General features: G+C 37.8%; 1 protein-coding gene across 7 annotated transcripts in view; it reads right to left on the reverse strand.

The window, feature by feature from the left end:
- PTPRM (protein tyrosine phosphatase receptor type M) overlaps positions 1-20,130 on the reverse strand; it is an 895,627-nt gene that overhangs the window by 405,004 nt on the left and 470,493 nt on the right. For all 7 annotated transcript variants that reach the window (XM_036880717.2, XM_057504052.1, XM_057504051.1 and 4 more), the window contains exon 7: positions 8,408-8,701. In XM_036880717.2, the coding sequence (XP_036736612.2) occupies positions 8,408-8,701 (294 nt within the window). The remainder of the gene's footprint in view (positions 1-8,407; positions 8,702-20,130) is intronic.

A 20,130-nucleotide genomic window follows, 5' to 3' on the forward strand; every position in this document is an offset into this window, starting at 1 on the left:
TAAAGCCAACTGCAACTTGATGTGTTGTGTTTGTGTCAAACAAAACCCAATATACTCAGCCTAGTAATCCCATTGGTAGATTTTTGCCATAGTAGTATGTACCCTCAGTTGTAACATGTTTCTCAATTTTATAAATGCATCAGAATTTGCAGGCAGGCCCACTTAGAATTCAGGGTGCAAAATGGGACCAAAGTACTTGGCTAACCATTTTTCATACATTAGCACATTAACCTCTCCCACGGTGCTATAAAGAATGTGCTAGTATTGGTAAAAAAAAAAAAATCAACTAATTAGGAAATTAAGGTTCAGATTGGTTAGTTAATTTGTTGAGCTATTTTTAATGTTAGTGTCAGAACCAGCACTCACCTTACATCAGTAAGACTTTAAAGTTGAAAGAAATTAATAAATGGACATTGTCCTCTCTGAATTTTTCCAAACCATTCATTCACAAAGGCAGTGACAAAATTACAAGCCCTTATGATAATTTAGAATGGCCAATTATGCTCCAAGTCCTACCAAAAAACCCTAAGTATGCAGTACACATTGATTATGCAAATACGTACACGGAGACTGTAAAATAGAACCCCGCTGCATCATAAATAGGATAAGGAACTGAGGCATTTGCTCTAATACAAATTAATAAAGTTCATTATCAATACTTTTTTTGTTGTTAAAGAGATTTGGGGAAAGATTTAGATGACCCAGGATCTCTTTAAGAATTATCCAGAGAGGATTTAATAGGCTTCTTCCTTTTTCTATAAGATATTGCTGTGGGGAGCAGAGGCAACCTTAAGCATGGTCGTGGCCTTAGGACCAAACTCACACTGTGGTCGGTGCTCAGTGTGGGACTAACTCTGATAATGCTGATGACTCTCCATGATAGCAAAACCCTCTGTAACAGAGACTGATAGAATCAGAGCACTAGAAGTAGGAATTCAGTCCGGCCTCCAATTGATTCGCATGCAAAATATGGCCTGGAACAGCTTTGTGATTTTTGTTTAGTGTTAAATGGCCCATCAGAGTCAAGGCTGGACAAGGCCACTGACTGATAATCCCCAGATATTTCTCTTCATTTCTCTACCTCCTCAGTTTATTCAAAGCTACACAAGAAGCTGCCTACAAAGCCTTCAAAATCACACCTGGAGGAAGGACTGAAAGCTTGCTTGTTCTCCACAGCCAGTAGGCCTGCCTGACACCTTTCAGAGAACTATTGTGGCACTTAATAGTCACTGGATAACTCCCAAAGCAGCTACCACTATTTGTCCAGTCTTTTTAGAGGCACTTCCAAACCTCTCATACAGAATTGCTCAAATTGTTCTTTCCTATCCTTCACTGCCATGGCCCTGGGTTCAGACACTGGGGAAATGCTGACCCGATGTTTAAAGGCAGCAGGATCTGAGGTTTAGGTATTACAAAGCCTCTGGAGTGCGAAGACCTTTAAGGAAGCAACGGAATATATTATAATAAAAATGGTGCCCATCACTGCTATGTTCCTGTCCTCTGCCCAAATGCCATTCTACGCAATGCAGTATATTTACATCTGTAGCGTAATAGGGAAGATCCTATTTATAACCTTTTAATGTTCATAATTGAAAAGGTTCTTAATGGCTTAATGTGTTGGAAATGCATTAAAAACATGTTGCCCTTTGGCAGAGCTGTTTTAGAATTAGAATTAGAACATTTTAATTTTTTCCCTGGTAAATAAACTTAAATTAAAAGTAAATCAGGTTCCATTTGATGAGGTCCTTGGCCTGTATTCATTCTGTATCACAGCCATTGTTACATCTGAGACTGGCTCCCACCTGCCCCCAAGTGCCAGTGGGTCAGCCATGTAAGTCCAAATACATATTGTAATGCCAGCGGCAGTTTTGTACAGAAAAGACAGGTCTGGCTGGCTTGGATTTAGGAAAAAAATAAATAAGGTTTTTTCAGGATTTAATTTCAGATCAGCTCCATTCTAACCAGGATGTTTCTTTTTTTTTCCACAAGAGGAACTATGAATATTAAATAAATAGACCCAGAGAGGCCAGCCTACAGTGGGGTGCAGGTATCAGGCAGCTTGGGCTTCGTGGAGGTAAGACCTTCTTGTCAAGAAACCTCTCACCAGTCATTTCTCACCTGTGGATCTCATTCAGGTGTATTTAAAATAAGTCACTCCAGTGTCACATTTAGCAAACATGACAAATTCATATTTCAAAACCAGTATTGACCTAAATCTCCTGAGACTGAGACTGGACCTGACAGAACAAAGCTTGCTACTACATACAAAGAGCATGCTAAGAGATGTTCTCAGGGTAAACGAGAAAAGATGACACAGAACATCACCCTTGCAGTCAGGAGGACATCCCACAGTCAGGAATGCCGGGCCTCCACCCTGAAGGGCTGCTGATCCCTTCCTCATGAAGTACATGTTCATCAACGTGTGTGGCGATGACACAAGGCAGCTATACAAATATATCTGTCCTGGTACAAATGCCAGTCACAACAGGAGATACACAACCATGTACACCTCAGTGGATGGAGTGCAAGATCAGTCTCAGACCAAAGAGCACAGAAGGTGAAGTGACTTGAAATAGATGGAAAATATGTCCCACACCTTGTCCCACTACAGATAAGGCATCTATAACTGTATGTAAGCAAAGCAATTGATGGAACAAAAATGAATCTGAATGTAACACATATTCAAATGTTTTACTACAGTTATTTAAAAGGTTCTAACAAGGCATATATAAAACAAATATATACCTTCATGTAAATAGGTATAAAAATGTACCAGCCCTTACTGGTTTAAAAGAATAGTACATTATAAAAAATACCAACTTCTAATTTCTCTTATCACTCTATTTCCAACAAACAGAAGGCTGACTGTTGATAGAATGGTTATACCACCCTGACAAAATACTTATAGGGTACTTATTTGTGTTTTGACTCCCTGGAAACCTGCTTTAGCAGGGAAGATTTCCATGGACCATAGAGATGAAGACGTTTTAAACTTTGAGAATTATTAATTGAATTGAAAGTCAAAGTGGGTGTTTAAATTCTCAAAATAGTTTACAAAGAATCATATAAACCAAGTATACACAATACAATTATCAGAGTAATTGAAGAAGTGCAGTCACACACACTATAATACAAATGAACCTTGAGGACATCATGCTAAGTGCATTAAGTTAGATACAAAAGGACAGCTGCTGTATGATTCCATTCACATGAGATATCTAGAGTAGTTACATGCACAGAGAAGGAAAGTAGAACAGTACTTGGTGGGGCCTGGGGAAGGAGGAATGGTGAGTTAGCATGGGTACAGAGTTTGAGTTTTGAAGATGAAAATGTTCTAGAGATTGGTTGAATGTACTTAACATTATTGAACTGTAAAGTTAGAAGTGGTTAAGATGGTAAATTTTATGTTATTTTACCACAATAAAAAATAGAAAGTAAATCTAATAAAAAAATCCCCTGCCTCTGCATTCTTTATTCTCTTAACTTTCTTTATAGCATTTTTCACATTATATGTGCAGATACATATGTTTGTTGATTGCCTGTACACTTCCTCCTTCCAATACCCCCAAATATACCAGCTTTGAAGATAGATCTTGTCTTGTTGCTTTACCCTCAAGGCCTGGAACAGTGCCTTGCAATATGGATGTTCAATCAGTGTTTTATGAATAAAGTTTTTAAAAGATGCAATCATTCTTTTTTCAAAGATTGTTAGGTATATTAATTCCAAAGAACACATTTCAGTTCGGGTTTTTTTCACTCTCACCAATCTTAATTGTTAAGTCATTAGTTTATTATCCTTCTCTACTCCTGGGGCAAGTTATTAACAAGCCACTTAACCAGAGTTAAACAATAATTAGGATACATAAAGAGCAATATCCCCAAATAAAACACATAAAAAGTCCACTGTGAAAATTAATCTAACAGCATCTCCCATTCCTCTTTTTCCAAAAGCTACCACTTAATGGCTTGTGACTTACAGACTGCACATAATTATAAGAATATAAGCTATAATAGAAAACAAAAACTAAATTGCATTTTGCTTAAACTGGATACTGAAGTCATTTCAACTCTCTTAGGTCACCCATGTATAGCTAAGCTGCAAAGCTGGAAAGTAACTGGATATGGGTATAAACCTTGAAACTAGCTCCCAAAAATAATAATTTCTTTAAAAATATCCCATATAAGCAGAGCATTTTATTATTTGTAAAATACCTTTACAGATAATATCTAACCTGATCTTGAAAAGTACCTCCGACAAAGTCAGGGCAGGTGTCATGGCCCTTACTTAGAGATGAGGAGGTGGAACCAGAGAAGCTAAGTGATTCGATCAAGGTCACATGTGGAGAGCCTGTGCATATATCTGGAAATAATTTTCAGAGGCATAAGAAGCAAGGGCTCTGAAAGTGCACTGCAATACAATTCTTGAAAGAAATCTGAGCTGATGAGATTATGTCTTAAGCCACACATGAAAATCAATTCTGTTGCACAAAGCAAAATAAATTAGTGATCTCACCATTTGAACGCTAGATGCATTTGAATGCTAAATACATTTTCATGGGCATCACCAAAACATGATAGGACAGGTCTCATTGGTGCAGAAATGAAAACAGAGAGCCTGTCCAAAAGAAATGGATTTGCTAGAAGAAATGAGAGAGTGGTATGTATGTCATGAAAGCAATGCTCAATTGCAGGGGACTCTATGAGTCCATAATATAAAACTGGTCCTCAGAGTTTTGATTTATCAGATAAATAATATTTCTAAAACATCTAGGGCCATGAAATCACGTTGTCAACATCTAATTCTGTTCTGTTCTAGGCACCTTATGCATATTAGCTCTAAGTCTTCAGGACCACATTACAAGATATGTATTATTATTATCACCCCTGTTTTATAGATAAGGCAACAGAGGTAGAGAGAAGGTAAACAGATTATGCATGGTCACATGAATAAGTCTGGGCAGAGCCAGAACTGAAACCCAGGCCGCCTGGTCCCAGAGCCTGTGTTTTCAGCTGCAGACTCTGGCTCTATTACTCTCCAGCACTATCATTTCATAAAAGGGGTATTTTAGCACAAAAATCAAGTACCATACCTCAGAATGAGAGTCATTCCTTTAAATCTAACCTATGCAGTATTAAAAACTCACTGTTTTCCCCATTTTGCTCAGATTTTTGTAAATGTCACAGTCTTCCACTGGCCTTCAGAACAGGACTTAACAAACATGATTATGGAGTATTTGGAGAAGGGTAAATACAAGTGAAACTCAAAGACTGTCAGGGTAGAACATTCAACGGGTGATCTGAGAGAAAGAAAACTGTGTGAATCATAGAATGTAATGTTGAAGAAATCTTTGGGGTCAACCAGCTCAATCCTCCTTGAAATATAGAAATCACCTTCTACAATGTCAGGTTTTATTTGAATGCATCAGCCATTGGAAACTCACTATTCATGATTCAGCTCTCGTCTTATTTACACAGACACTTACTTTTTTCAATTCTTTCCATCATCCCTCATTGGGATGCAAGGTTCCAGAACCTTCCTTATCCCGGCTGCTATTTCTTGCATACAGTGTATTTTATGCTCTCACTCTTAAAATGCAAGGGCCAGAAATAAATGTGATAATTACAGGGAGGCTAACTACCACTGGTAGAATAAGACTATCACCTCCTTCAATTTGGGCATTTAACTTTCTTAATGCAACCTAAGATTATACTGGGGTTTACTTTTGGGGAGAGTAAGGCTTAACAAAATATGGATTGTATTATAGATTGATATGCATTTAAGTCAAGTCCTCAATCTCTTCTGTTTATATATGCTGCTGCTTAATTTTAGTACTCTAAATCCATACTAGTACCTTAGGCTTTTTAAAGCATATAGGATGAATATACAATTATTCCTACTACATATCTCCCTATTAGATTCATCCACTATTCCAGCCTGACCAAGGACATTTTGCATCTACTTTGAGGATGCTGACAGCCCTTCTCTTAGGGTATGAGATCCATACCTTGCTCTTTAGGAACCCTAAATGCTCACAGACCATCTGAGTAACAGGCTGGGACCAGGATCACATTTTTCAGTCTTTCTTCTTCCATTGGACTCAGTCCTGTTTCCCACAAGGTCTAACTGCTCACCCGCAGCAGGTACCAGTCTTACCTTTAGATTTTCTCAAAAGCTTCAGTTCAAATGGGTGAAATGATTTCATCATACAGCAGAAAATCTCATTTGACTTCATTGTCCTCACCCATCTCAATGCCTCTCCCTCTTATATCTAGCTTTGACTCTTGCACTTAACTTACTTCTATTTCTTAAGATTGACTAGTTCAACCATAGCTTTTCAAAAAATGTTCCATGCCAGTATGTGACACACCAGGAATAGTGTCAATGACAGGATGCAAATGGTAAGAGGAAAAAAACATTCTTTATCATTAGGCTTCCTCACTTAAGTGAGGCTTAATACTTTAAGGCATAGGGTTGGCATGCAAATATCAATTCAAAATTGGTTTTAATTTCTTAAAAAGTGCTACCAATCTATTATAAAAGACCCATTGTCTCTTTGAGAGATGTATATTTGCACATTATGCCAACAGTAACAAAAGGTTTCCGAAAAACAGAAATACATGTATTATATTCAGGGGAAATGTATACAGTAATTGTGTCAATAGCTGAAATATACAGGCAGAAAACCAAGGAAAAGGCAAAATATGCAGAAAGGACAGACCTGGAAACATTAAGTAAGTGGGGTTATTAGTGACAAGAATGAAACAGACTGTATTCTCTTGTAGGCTGTGCAATGGAATTCTAACCTTTTAGAGAGAGAGCGAGACAATGTATTTCCATGTTCAGAATAGGATTCCTCAAATCACACTAAAGGGAACCAACCTAAACTTACTGCTTACTGACCATGCTTAGGGGAGGACAGAGGCTCATCTGGATTTGTGTTTCCTGGTCCATAATAAGAGGGATCATGATATTTGTCTGGAGACTTTGCAAGACAGTTACAAAATAAACAATAAATTTGAAAGCAATTCCTTTCTTGTAAAATGATATGCAGTGTTATACATAGCTACAGTTTGTATTGCAACAGATGGTAACAGAAAAAATTATTTTATAAAAAGGAAGGGAGATTTTATTCAACTAAAGAGAGGAGATGGCATGGTTTAGAGGAGTGAAGAAGAGAAAGAGTTATCAGTTCCCTATCTCCTTAGAGCCACCACGTGGGGCTATGTGAACCATCATGCAAGGTAGCTGCCCTTACTCCAAACTGTACACTGAGGGTGTCAGGAGCATGTGGTATGGAATAGCAGGGAAGACTAAGGCCCACCACGTATCCCCAGCAGTAAAAGCTTCCTGTCCTCATTTCTAATGAAGTTAAAACAAAACAAACAAAAAGCAATTTTTCTACGAGTTTCGAATAGGTGGAAACAACATACTCCATATTATGAGGAAAAAACAGAACCTCTACAAACTGGTAAGGTTCAATCATTTCTCCTACCAGCCAGGGTTAGACTGTGCTCTAAGTACATTCAAAAGTAAAAAATAAAAATAAAAAAAAAAGAAAGAAACAAATTGGTAAGTGTCTTCTTAAATAATCTTATCTGAACAGTTACTTTACTCCATAAAAGTTTATGGGATCTCGTCACATCAATATAGGGATTCTTCACTTACATGATGAAAGAACACTTCAGTACCCAAATACGTTATTTCTACTTCCTATCCTAGGGTAGCTATGTAGAAACAACACTATACCCTCTAATAGGAGCTTTCCTAAGGGTCTGGGTTTCATTAGACACTCCACATCTCTCTTTATCACTCCTTCTTTTATTTAAGCTGCAGAACAGGTTCAGCACAATTAATTAGAACTTCAGGATCTAAACTTGAAGACTGCATGCAGCCCACAGATCACCCTGGCTTCCTTTATACATGGGCCCTGTGTTATTGGCAAGCAGCCCCTCCATTAAATATCAATCAATGAAAACACAGTTTCAAAACTGTCTCTGAGACAGAATGCATTATTCCAGTGCCCCTGCAGGCTGCAAGCACATTCACTGAGAATACACAACAAAAGAGCCAACATTAGAGGGCCAGACCTGCGAGCAGATATCATGGAACAGATGCTGTCTGTCAGCTTCAGGGACAATTCTTACATGAACTATGTGAGACTCACAAGTTACAAATAAAGAAGAGGAAAAAAGGGGGTAGAGGTGTCCTGGAAGATACCGAGCCTTGAGGTCCCAAAGTCCCCAGGTCCCAAAGCCTGGCTGTTGGGCTACTGTCAGAGGCCAAGGAGATCATTTGTTTTTGCACAGGATAATGACAGAGCTGGGAGAGCAAGTCTGACACCTAAACACCCATGCTGCAGGTGAGCGCACAGAAAGACAGATGTGGTCGCAGGTCTGCCCCACTCACCGGCACACTTGGTTCTCGTCCTGAGAGCTGGTCCGGGGGACCCAGTGCCACCCTCTCCCGGCCTGGTGAGGAGCACGCTGATCTCATACTCTGTATCCGGGTCGAGGTGCCCAATTTTATAACTTGTGGAATCCACCGGCTGCCGGTCATTCCAGCTCCCACTTGCCGTGCAATACTCCACCTCTCTGGCGACAATGGGCCCGTCCCCATTGATGGAGTTGGCATTGAGCTGTATCCACAGGTAGGTCGCCCCCACGGAGGCAAGCTGAGGTGGGGCAATGGGGACAGGTGGTTCTGAAAGGCAAACACGTGAACCACTTTTCAGAGACTTTGGTCTTCAGTTTTAAAAGAGTCTAAACATACATCCATTATTAAAGTATAGAAGACATTAACATTTCAGGAATGAATTGTTGAGAATGGTTTTGTTTAGGTTATTAAGAAAAAACACACTGATAAACATTTTCACAATGTTCCAATATGTGAAATAAACCACCTTTAAAACCTAAGCTTGCTCAAGTAGGTATGCCCCCAGTTTATTTTAAGACTCAACTAATTTTTCTCAGAGGGTGACACAGACATCAAAGGGTTTCCTTTTTCACTGGAAGTAACTCATTGAAGTTCTTTCAAGTGGTACTACTGAAGATCCAGGAGGCACTTTATTATCAATCTCTTTATTGAGAATGGTTCGAAATCACCAAAGGTGCTAGTTATCTATGTCATTAAATTCAGTTTCCTTATATTTATATTCCAATGATATCATCATTTTAAAAACATGGCTGAAAGTATAGTTTATCTCATCATAAATGCATTTCCAGGATGACTCATTTCCCAAAAAACATCACAACGGACTCATTCAGCTACAAGAGAAGTAAGCAATCTGGATAATAAAGTCCACCACTGCTGCTGTTCAGGGAGCTGCCAGTAATGAGTCTTATTAAAGCAGTGACTAGAAAGAAAAGCTCTGAAGCAAAGCACAAGCTATGCCCAGCTTGATAAAACTCTAACAATCAATAGCAAATTCTCTTTACAACCCAAGACAGTCTCTCTCATTGTTTAAAGCCTGAGACTGACTCTTTTCCTAGATCATTGTCTCCGAAGGGAGAGAGAAAAATAATCTTGTTTTAAGTAGTATTCCCAGGACATCAGTGAGGTGTTGGTTGAATGGCTCTCCTGGTATCAAATGAAGGCATTGCATATGCCAATATCACTGTGAGTGTCACCATACATGATATTTTAGAAAGTAGATAATGGTACAAAACAACATATTTGTATATTAATGAATCTCCACCTAAGTAAGATCTAGTGTACTTTTCAAGACTATTTCTGCCAGTGGTTCATGCTTTTTTTTTTTTTTTTAACTCCTCATTTAGCCCATAAGAATACTTGGAGAGTAAAGCCTGCTATGTTCTATTACCGGCATATGTTGGCTTACATGCTGCAACTTCTGTCAGCTCTGTGACAGACACAGCCAATTGATTACAGTCATCCTTCCCGCTGAACAGCACCTCGGGGCAGCTAGTACCATCTGACCTTGGCCCCTGAGACAATACCAGGTGGATCCCTAAACTGACTGAGAGACCACCAACTTCACGGTTGGGCTTGGATGTTGCCGTTCTTTTCTGTATTTGAGGTGTGTGAAGTCAAATTGATTTTTTAAAGTAGTTGTGGAAAGCTCAGACTGAGTTAAAATAAGACCCTAGAGGATGGATTTTATTTGGGTGACTGCAAATTTTGTGTAAATTTACTATTATTCTTCTTGTTTATAAACTACAACTTTGTGCTAGCTCTTCATTTCTTTAAATAGTTGGGACTCTAGTCATAATGATCTAACATCAATTTACATCATTAGGTGATTCCTTGAATAAGGACATGAAATGGGCCTTTTATAGTATATCCTAAGGCATTTATGTAGCCAGGCTGAAAGAGCAGTTAATTACTTTGAAGTTGCTAAATGCTAGCAAGGGTTGCTGAACTGCCATTCAAAACACAACTCAGGGGAAAGGCCACAGAGGTTAGTGAGCAGACCAATTTATTCAGGCTACTCTTAGGAATGTCCTGAAATAGACCTGCCTTAATGCTTGTCTGTCCTGAGAACATTTTCTTTACTAATTCCCCTTTAAGTACCAAATATGTTAAATCAAATGAAAGATTCAAACAGAACCTGGAAATAATTGAGAGAGACATTCAAAAGGGCTTTTGAGTTGCTGGAAGAACAATAATAGGTCAATATTTAAATTTTGAATACATTTTCTCAAAGTAAAGGAAGGAAGAAAAAGATGGGGTTCAATCTACTTAAGGGATAAAAAGCAATTTACAATATTTAATTCAAGTGAAAGTAAAAGGACACAATAAAAATAATTCTAAATTTATACACATATAGATACATATACATATATCTGATATAAATATGTAAGTGCCTATATATAATTAAATGATATTGGTATGTGTGGGAAAATTTGCAATATTTCCAGAATCTCTCAACAGATATTTCCAAGTGGAGAGAAGTAGTCCGTTTCAGTATCAATAGGTAATTACAAGGGCTAGTGAGGGCATATCTGGGTGGGGTCCCTTCTGCATCTGGGTAACAAGAGACATGGGAGAGCAGCAGTGGATGACTGCTTTAAGAAATAAATGGGTTTCTCCTACTTCGTTTCACTCTTTGGCTGATTTCGGTTTCAAAGGTATTTTGCCCCAGGATTTTCCCCCTGAAATTACAATATGTATGCACATATACATGCATTGAGGAGATTATTTACAATATTTTTATGTCCTGGATTACCAAAAGAAGTGGTAGTCATGAAGAAGGTAAGAATAATCACAACAAAAATGACTTGGGTTTCATTTGCTGGGCTGGCACCAGATCAGTGTGTGACCTTGAGAAAGTTATAAACTCTGTGGACTTTAGTCTTTCCCATTTAAGAAAAATTAGCCTTCCAAATCTAAAAAAAGGGTTAAATTATATATAGGTGGTTTAAAACATTATTGTGTATTTTAAAGTAATTATATCAAGGTAATATTTTATTAAGTATATACATAATAGAATCTAGCATGCTATCTCACTTTATTTTTACTTAAGGTACAACTGATATACAATCTTAGGAAGGTTTCACATGAGCAACATTATGGTTACTACATTCACCCATATTATTGAGTCCCACACCCCATTATAGTCACTGTCAATCAGCGTAGTAAGATGCTATAGAGTCACTATTTTTCTTCTCTGTGCCATACCGCCTTCCCCGTGACTCCCCTACATTATGTGTGCTAATTATAATACCCCTTAATCCCCTTCTCTCCACCTCCCCACCCCCTTTTCCTTTGGTAACCACTAGTCCCTTCTTGGAGTCTGTGGCCTGCTGCTGTTTTGTTCCTTCAGTTTGTATATTGGTATATTCCACAAATGAGTGAAATTAGTTGATACTTGTCCTTATCTGCCTGGTTTATTTCACTGAGCATAATACACTCCAGGTCAATCCATGTTGTTGCAAATGTTAAGATTTGTGTCTTCTCATCGATTAATATTATTCCATGTCATAAATCTTCTTTATCTATTCATCTATAGATGGATACTTAGGTTGCTTCCATGTCTTGGCTATTGTAAATAGTGCTGTGATAAACATAGCGGTGCATATGTCTTCTTGAAACTGGGACTTTGTTTTCTTTGGGTAAATTCTTAGGAGTGAAATTTGTGGGTCAAATGGCATTTCTATTTTTACTTTTTTGAGGAACCTCCATATTGCCTTCCACAATGGTTGAACTAATTTATATTCCCACCAACAGAGCAGGAGGGTTCCCCTTTCCTCTACATCCTCACCAGCATTTGCTATTTGTTGTAGTTTGGATTTTGGCAATCCTAAATGGTGTGAGGTGATATCTCATTGTCATTTTAATTTGCATTTCCCAGATGATTATTAATGTGGAACATCTTTTCATGTGCCTGTTAGCCATCTGAATTTCTTCTTTGGAGAAGTGTCTGTTCAGATCCTCTGCCCATTTTTTAATTGTGTTATTTGCTTTTTGGGTGTTGAACTGTGTGATTTCTTTATATATTTTAGATGTTAACCCCTTACTGGATATGTCACTTATGAAGATATTCTCAAATACTGTTAGATGCCTTTTTGTTTTACTGATGGTGTCCTTTGCTGTATAGAAGATCTTTAGTTTGATGTAGCCACATTTGTTGATTTTTGCTTTTGTTTCCCTTGCTGATGAGATGTGTACAGGGAAAAGTTGCTCATGTTTATATTCAAGAGATTTTGCCTGTTTTCCTCTAAGAGTTTTATGGTTTCATGACTTACATTCAGGTCTTTGATCCATTTTGAGTTTACTTTTGTATATGGAGTTAAGAGAGTAATCCAGTTTCATTCTCTTACATACAGCTGTGCAGTGGTGTCAACACCAGTTGTTGAAGAGTCTATTGTGTCCTCATTGTACATCCATTGCTCCTTTATCATATATTAAATAGCCATATATGTGTGGGTTTATATCTGGGCTCTCTATTCTCTTCCATTAATCTATGGGTCTGTTCTTGTGTCAGTACCAAATTGTCTTGATTACTGTGGCTTTGTAGTAGAGCTTGAGTTGAGGAGTGTAATGCCCCAGCTTTGTTCTTCCTTCTCAGGATTGCTTTGGCTATTCAGGGTCTTTTGTGTTTCCGTATGAAGTTTAGACTATTTGTTCTACTTCATTGAAGAATGCTATTGGTATTTTGATAGGGTTGCCTTGAATCTGTAGATTGCTTAAGGCAGGATGGCCATTTTGACAATATTAATTCTTCCTATCCATGAGCATGGGATGAATTTCCATTTATTGGTGCCTTCTTTAATTTCTCTCATGAGTGTCTTGTAGTTTTCAGGGTATAGGTCTTTCACATCACTGGTTAGGTTTATTCCTAGGTATTTTATTCTTTTGCTGCAATTGTGAATGAAATTGCTTTCCTGATTTCTCTTTCTGCTAGTTCATCATTAGTGTATAGGAATGCAACAGATTTCTTTGTATTAACTTCACATCCTGAAACTTTGATGAATTCAGTTATTAGTTTCAGAAGCTTTGGGGTGGGTTCTTTAGGGATTTTTATGTACAATATCGTGTCATCTGCAAGCAGTGACAGTTTAACTTCTTCCTTACCAATCTGGATGCCTTTTATTTATTTGTGTTGTCTGATTGCCATGGCTGGACCTCCAGTACTATGTTGAATAAAAGTGGGGAGAATGGGCATCCTTGTCTTGTTCCTGATCTTAGAGAAAAAGCTTTTAGTTTTTCACTGTTAAATAAAATGTTGGCTGTGGGTTTTTCATATATGGCCTTTGTTATGTTGAGGTACTTTTCTCTATACCCATTTTGTTGAGAGTTTTTGTCATAAATGGATGTTGAAATTTGTCAAATGCCTTTCCAGCATCTATGTGGAGATGATCGTGTGATTTTTGTGATGTTGGATATGACAATGGTTTTTCAAATATTGTAGCATCCTTGCATCCCTGAAATAAATCTCACTTGATCATGATGGATGATCTTTTTGATGTATTTTTTAATTCAGTTTGCTAATATTTTGTTGAATATTTTTACATCTATGTTCATCAGGGATACTGGTCTGTAATTTTCTTTGTGATGTCTTTGCCTTGTTTTGGTATTAGAGTGATGCTGCCCTAATAGAATGAGTTGGGAAATATTCCCTCCTCTTCTACTTTTTGGAAGACTTTAAGGAGGATGGGTATTAGGTCTTCTCTAAATGTTTGATAAAATTCAGCAGTGAAACAATCTGGTACAGGAATTTTGTTCTTAGGTAGTTTTTTGATTACCAATTAAATTTCACTGCTGGTAATTGCTCTTTTCAAATTTTCTGTTTCTTCCTGCTTCAGTCTTGGAAGGTTGTATTTTTCTAGAAAGTTGTCCATTTTTTTAGGTTATTCAATTTGTTACCATATAATTTTTCATAGTATTCACTAACAATTCTTTTTATTTCTGTGGTGTTTGTAGTGATCTTCCCTTTCTCATTTCTAATTATGTTTATGTGTGTAGACTCTCTTTTTCTTTTGATAGGTCTGCCTAGGAGTTTATCTATTTTGTTTATTTTCTTGAAGAACCAGCTCCTGATTTCATTGATTCTTTCTGTTGTTTTATTCTTCTCAATTTTATTTATTTCTGCTCTAATATTTATAATATTTATTATGTCCCTCCTTCTACTGACTTTGGGCCTCATTTGTTCTTCTTTTTCTAGTTTCATTAATTGTGAATTTAGACAGTTCCTTTGGGATTGTTCTTCTTTCTTGAGATAAGCCTGTATTGTTATATACTTTCCTCTTAGAAATGCCTTTGCTGTGTCTGACAGAATTTGGGGTGTTGAGTTGTTGTTTTCATTTATCTCCATATATTGCTTGATCTCTATTTTTATTTGATCATTGATCCATTAATTATTTAGGAGCATGTTGTTAAGCCTCCATGTGTTTGTGGGCTTTTTTGTTTTCTTTCCATATTTTATTTCTAGTTTCATACCTTTGTGGTCTGAGATGCTGGTTGGTAAAATTTCCATCTTTCTGAATTTAGTGAGGCTCTTTTTGTGGCCTAGTATGTGATCTATTCTGGAAAATGTTCCATGTGCACTTGAGAAGAATGTGTATCCTGTTGCTTTTGGGTGGAGTGTTCTGTAGATATGTGTTAGGTCCATCTGTTCTATTGTGTTGTTTAGTGCCTCTGTCTCCTTACTTATTTTCTGTTGGTGGATCTGTCCTTTGGAGTTAGTGGTGTGTTGAAGTCTCCTAAAATGAGTGCATTATGTTCTATTTCCCCCTCTAATTCTGTTAGTATTTGTTTCACATATTTAGGTGATCCTATGTTGGATGCATAGATATTTATAATGGTTATATCCTCTTATTTGACTGAACCCTTTATCATTTATATAATGTCTTTGTCTCTTGTTACTTTCTTTGTCTTGAAGTCTATTTTGTGTGATACAAGTACTTCAACTCCTGCTTTTGTCTCCCTATTATTTGCATGAAATATCTTTTTGCATCCCTTCACTTTTAGTCTGTGTATGTCTTTGGGTTTGAAGGTAGTCTTTTGCAGGCAGCATATAGATGGGTCTCATTTTTTTATCCATTCTGTAACTCTATCTTTTGATTGGTGCATTCCGCCTATTTACATTTAAGGTGTTTATTGATATATATGTCCTTATAGCCATTGCAGGCTTTAGGTCTGTGGTTACCAAAGGTTCCAGGGCTGCTTCTTTAATATCTAGCAGTCTAACTTAATTTGCTCATTATTGTATTATAAACACAATCTAAAGGCTCTTTTTTTTCTCCCTTTTCTTCCTCTATTCTTTATATGTTAGGTGTCACATTCTGTACTTTTTGTGTATCCCTTGACTGACTTTTGGGATAGTTGATATAATTTTTTATTTGTTTCATAATTAGTTGTTCTACTTTCTTTACTGTGGTTTTATTTTCTCTGGTGACTTGGGTGTACTTCCATCTATAAAATACAGTATGGAGATGGTTTGTAGGAGGTAAATTCCCTCGACTTTTGCTTATCTGGGAACTGTTTAATCCCTGCTTCAAATTTAAACGATAATCTTTCCAGGTAGATTATTCTTGCTTTGAGACCCTTCTGTTTCACTGCATTAAATATACCATCCCCTTCTGGCCTGTAAGGTTTCTGCTGAGGAGTCTGATAATAACCTGTTGGGTCTTCCTTTGTAGGTGATCTTTTTTCTCTCTCTGGCTGCTTTTAATACGCCATTTTAATTATTATATGTCTTGGTGTTGTCTTCCTTGGGTCCCTTGTGTTGGGAGATCTGTGCACCTCCCTGGCCTGAGATACTTTCTCCTTTCCCAGACTGGGAAAGTTTTCAGCAATTATTTCTTCAAAGAGATTCTCTCTTTGTTTTTTTTTTAACATACTAGAAGAGATTTATTAGTATAAGATATATCATAGGAAATTAGTAATTATACATGAAAAACCTTCTGAATACACAGTTTCTTCAACAAATATGTGGCATAAAAAAGGAGGTAAGGTTAAGAGGTATGTGTTACAGATTAAATATTATATAAAGACAATATCAATTACATGTAATTTATATGGATTTTTTTGGGGTCCTGATTTAAAAAATAAATTATGAAGGTATTCTTGAGTCATTGGGGGAAAATTTAAAATAGGTTGGTTGCTATATAATATTAAAGGGCTTATTAATTTTGCTGGGTGTGAAAATGGTGCTATAACTCAAGGCAAAATGACAGACTATCTGGGATTTGCATTAAATTTTTCAGCCAATAGAATGAGGGAGAAGAGTTGAAACAAGAATGAACAAGTATTGAATTTTGGGAATGAAATCCACTTTTATGAGTTTGATGACTAAGATATGTAGTACAAAACTAGTAAACCAGTATCAGGGTGGGATGAGGGGTGAGTTAATGAGTCCAGCTTTGGACACAGAGTTGGGCCATTGATAGTTCATTGCTGACACATTCCTCGGCTGTCCCAGAGTACTGTTAGGGGAGTAGGGGACAAGGACAAGGCTGCACAAAGAGACTTTCTATCCCTTTTTCTCTTTCTTCTTCTTCTGGTACCCCTCTAAAACGAATATCGGCCCATTTTGATTGGTTGCACAGTTCTATTATTCTTTCATTCCTAGAGATCCTTTTTTCTCTGTGCCTCAGCTTCTTTGTATTTTTGTTCTCTAATTTCTCTTTCATTTACTGTCTCCTCTGCCTCATGTAATCTGCTTTTAAATCCTTCCATTGTATGTTTCATTTCAGATACTGTATTTTTCAAACTTTTTATCTCTTTCTTCAAGTCATCCCTGAGATCTTGAATATTTTTCTGTAGCTTGGTGAGCATGTTTATGATATTTATTTTGAAATCTTTATCAAGAAGACTGGTTATTTCAGTTTCACTGAGCCCTCTTTGTGGTGTTTGAGGGATTTTTGGTTTGCATCAGGTTCTTTTGCCACTTATATTTCTAATGAATGATATGGAATAATAACTTTGTTTGGGAGGTGCCCTGTAGTGCCCAGAAGGTTTACTCTCTGGAGCTGCCTGGCCCCTAGAGTGATGGCAAGGGTAGCAGGTGGTCAGCAGTTGTGTCTGCTGGGAAGAGTTCTTTCCTGCTTCCTGACTATAGTACCTGCCTTCACTGTCAGGGTCAGTGCGCTGAGCACACAGGGAGGCAGCTTCTGTGTTATGCCCCTGTAGCTATCAAAGGTGGGGATGCCCTCCGCTTGCCTGGTGTGATGTCGGGGTGTTGTAGATTTGCTAACTGGTGCTGTGTATCACAGTGGGGGGCCTCAGTGCTATGTTGTCAGCCAGGGGGATGCAGCACTTGAAGCTCCTGGAAGTTCCCAACCTGATGGGTTGAGTGTGCTGGGATGATTTTGTCCATTTGTCCTTTCTCCTAAGCAGCAAGGTCTATATAACCCTTGCCCCTTTAGCAGCCCTCTCGCTGTCAGGAAGTCTTTCAGATCGCCCTCCTTTCTTTTGCCTGGAGCAGCGTGGGTACCCATTTTCCACAAGCAGTTGGAATCTCAGTCTCTCTGATTATTCCATCTGTCTTTGCTTTCCAACCCCTCTAATCTCCAGAGCACCATGTACCGTGGTTTTGTGCTTCCAGAGCAGATCTTCAGGTCTGGTAATTTAGCAGTTCTGTGCTTCCATGCCCTCCTCACTCTGTTTTTCTTCCCCTTGCCTGTGAGCTGGGGTGGGGAGTGGCCTTGGGTCCCACTGGATTGCCACTTTGCTACTTTACCCTTTTCCATGAGGTCTTCTCTTTTCCCCAGATGTAAGCTGTCTGTTGTATTCTTCTTTCTGGTCACTCTTTCAGGATTTTGTGTTACATGTGGGTCTGGGTGGAGGTTTCTGCCTTACTTCTCATGCTGCCATCTTTTTCCCCCAGTTGCCATCTCACTTTTAAAAATAAAGTATATGAAAAATATGACTCTACATTATGAATGAAGGAAAAGTTGAATTTCAGAGTTGAGCTATAGCTCCAAGCCAATTGTCATGAGCTTCGGCAGTGTGCAGAAATGGAAAGAGGTGTCTGGATATTTTTATCTCAATTAGCCACGATACTGCTACACTGCTGCAAGACAGGAATATGTGCTGCATAAATGTGAGTAAGAACCCACTCATTCACTGTTTATATTTGTTCTGGCAGACTAGAAATTTCTGATTTACTTATAGCTTCCAACAAGTTAAGTTTTCTACAGGGGTAATTTTTTCAGAAGTTACCAGAATTTCATCATACTGCTCATGAAGTTTGATGCCTCATGCACACAGTGAAGCACTGTGTCAACTATAAATCAGAAAATGGAGCACAATCACAAATAACTTAGCCAAGATGAAAATTAAGTAATAATAAAGATAATAAAGAACTCAGCTGATAATAAAGAGCACAGAGGTGGCCACTGTGCTGGATTCGTTGGTACATGGCTTCCATGTTCTACATTGTGACTCCTCACTCTCCAGAAAGCCTTCTGCAGAATAGGTGCATAACTATGAAGACTTTTACTTTCCTTACAGATGTTAGACTTAAACTAGCCAGACAGGCTAGAGTTTCACTATATACCAAAATTCATAGGGATCTGGTGTAGCAAAATATATTATCTAAGTAAGTATTTCAATGTGCACTTCTTTACACAGAACATTGGTCACTGCGTGTGGTAGGCCCACCAATGAACATTTTCTCTTGTAAGCCAGTGGTGACTATCATTGGCAGTAGTGATTTCACATCAGAATCATTTGCCAAAATCACCCATAGAGTTTTTAACCACAGATTTTCATTTATTATGTGTGTGGTGAGCAAGTGGGGGGAATAAGAGGGCAGGCCTTTATATATATTTTTTCAATAAGAAAGGTAGTATTGACATGTATTTCTAAATGAAGACCACTAATATACTGGGGCAGAAGGTAAGAGTCACCATGCCTACTCCCCCTCCCCATCACGGCCCAACCAGCTGATGGCTGCTTGCTTACTACGTCCACTGTTCAAAGTGCTATTCATGTATGTCTTGCATTCCATCTTTCTGATAGCCCTGTAGGGTAGGTAACATTATTGTGTCTATTTTAAACATGAGGCAACAGAAGTACAGAGTGGGTAAGCCACTGGCCAACACCCTCAAGTCTACTGGGGTTTGAACCCTGTAGTCTTTAAAGCTGCTTATTCATAGAAATTTGCTGACAAAAGGAATAGTCCATCCAAAAGAGATCAGTTTTATGTTCCATATTTAATAAATGTAGGGAAAAAATTGTTAAAAGGAGGCATCATTCTGTTCTTCTAGAATAAAAGAGAAATGGCCTGCCATCGTTGTCTAAAAATGCCTCATGTTACATCGAAAAGTATAAACTATTCTGTCCAGGACGAAGAATTGCCTTAGCGGTTTAATACTATACAACTCAGCCCCCCCCAAAAGCATTAAACTAGCTAAAGGAAACTTATTTCCCCACACTTTTTTCCCTCATACCCTACCTCCCTGAATATAATGACTCAATTTTTCAGTCATGCAAAATATAGTAATAGAACCTAACTGCAACATTATGAATGTTAACTCAGTATTACCAATATGGCTTGTGTGATATGACTGAGCATTTTTATACTGACACTGCTTCATTTTATTAACCACCCTGTTATCATAAACACCCTGGCTGGTGAAAATTTGGATTTTAAGTGATTTTCTATCAGTAAAAAATTTCATTCCTTAAAAAAATTTATAGGTTGTAATCTCTGTATACAGAGT

The sequence above is a fragment of the Manis pentadactyla genome, chromosome 6 (genome assembly GCF_030020395.1).
Source record: "Manis pentadactyla isolate mManPen7 chromosome 6, mManPen7.hap1, whole genome shotgun sequence".
Taxonomy (NCBI): Eukaryota; Metazoa; Chordata; class Mammalia; order Pholidota; family Manidae; genus Manis; species Manis pentadactyla.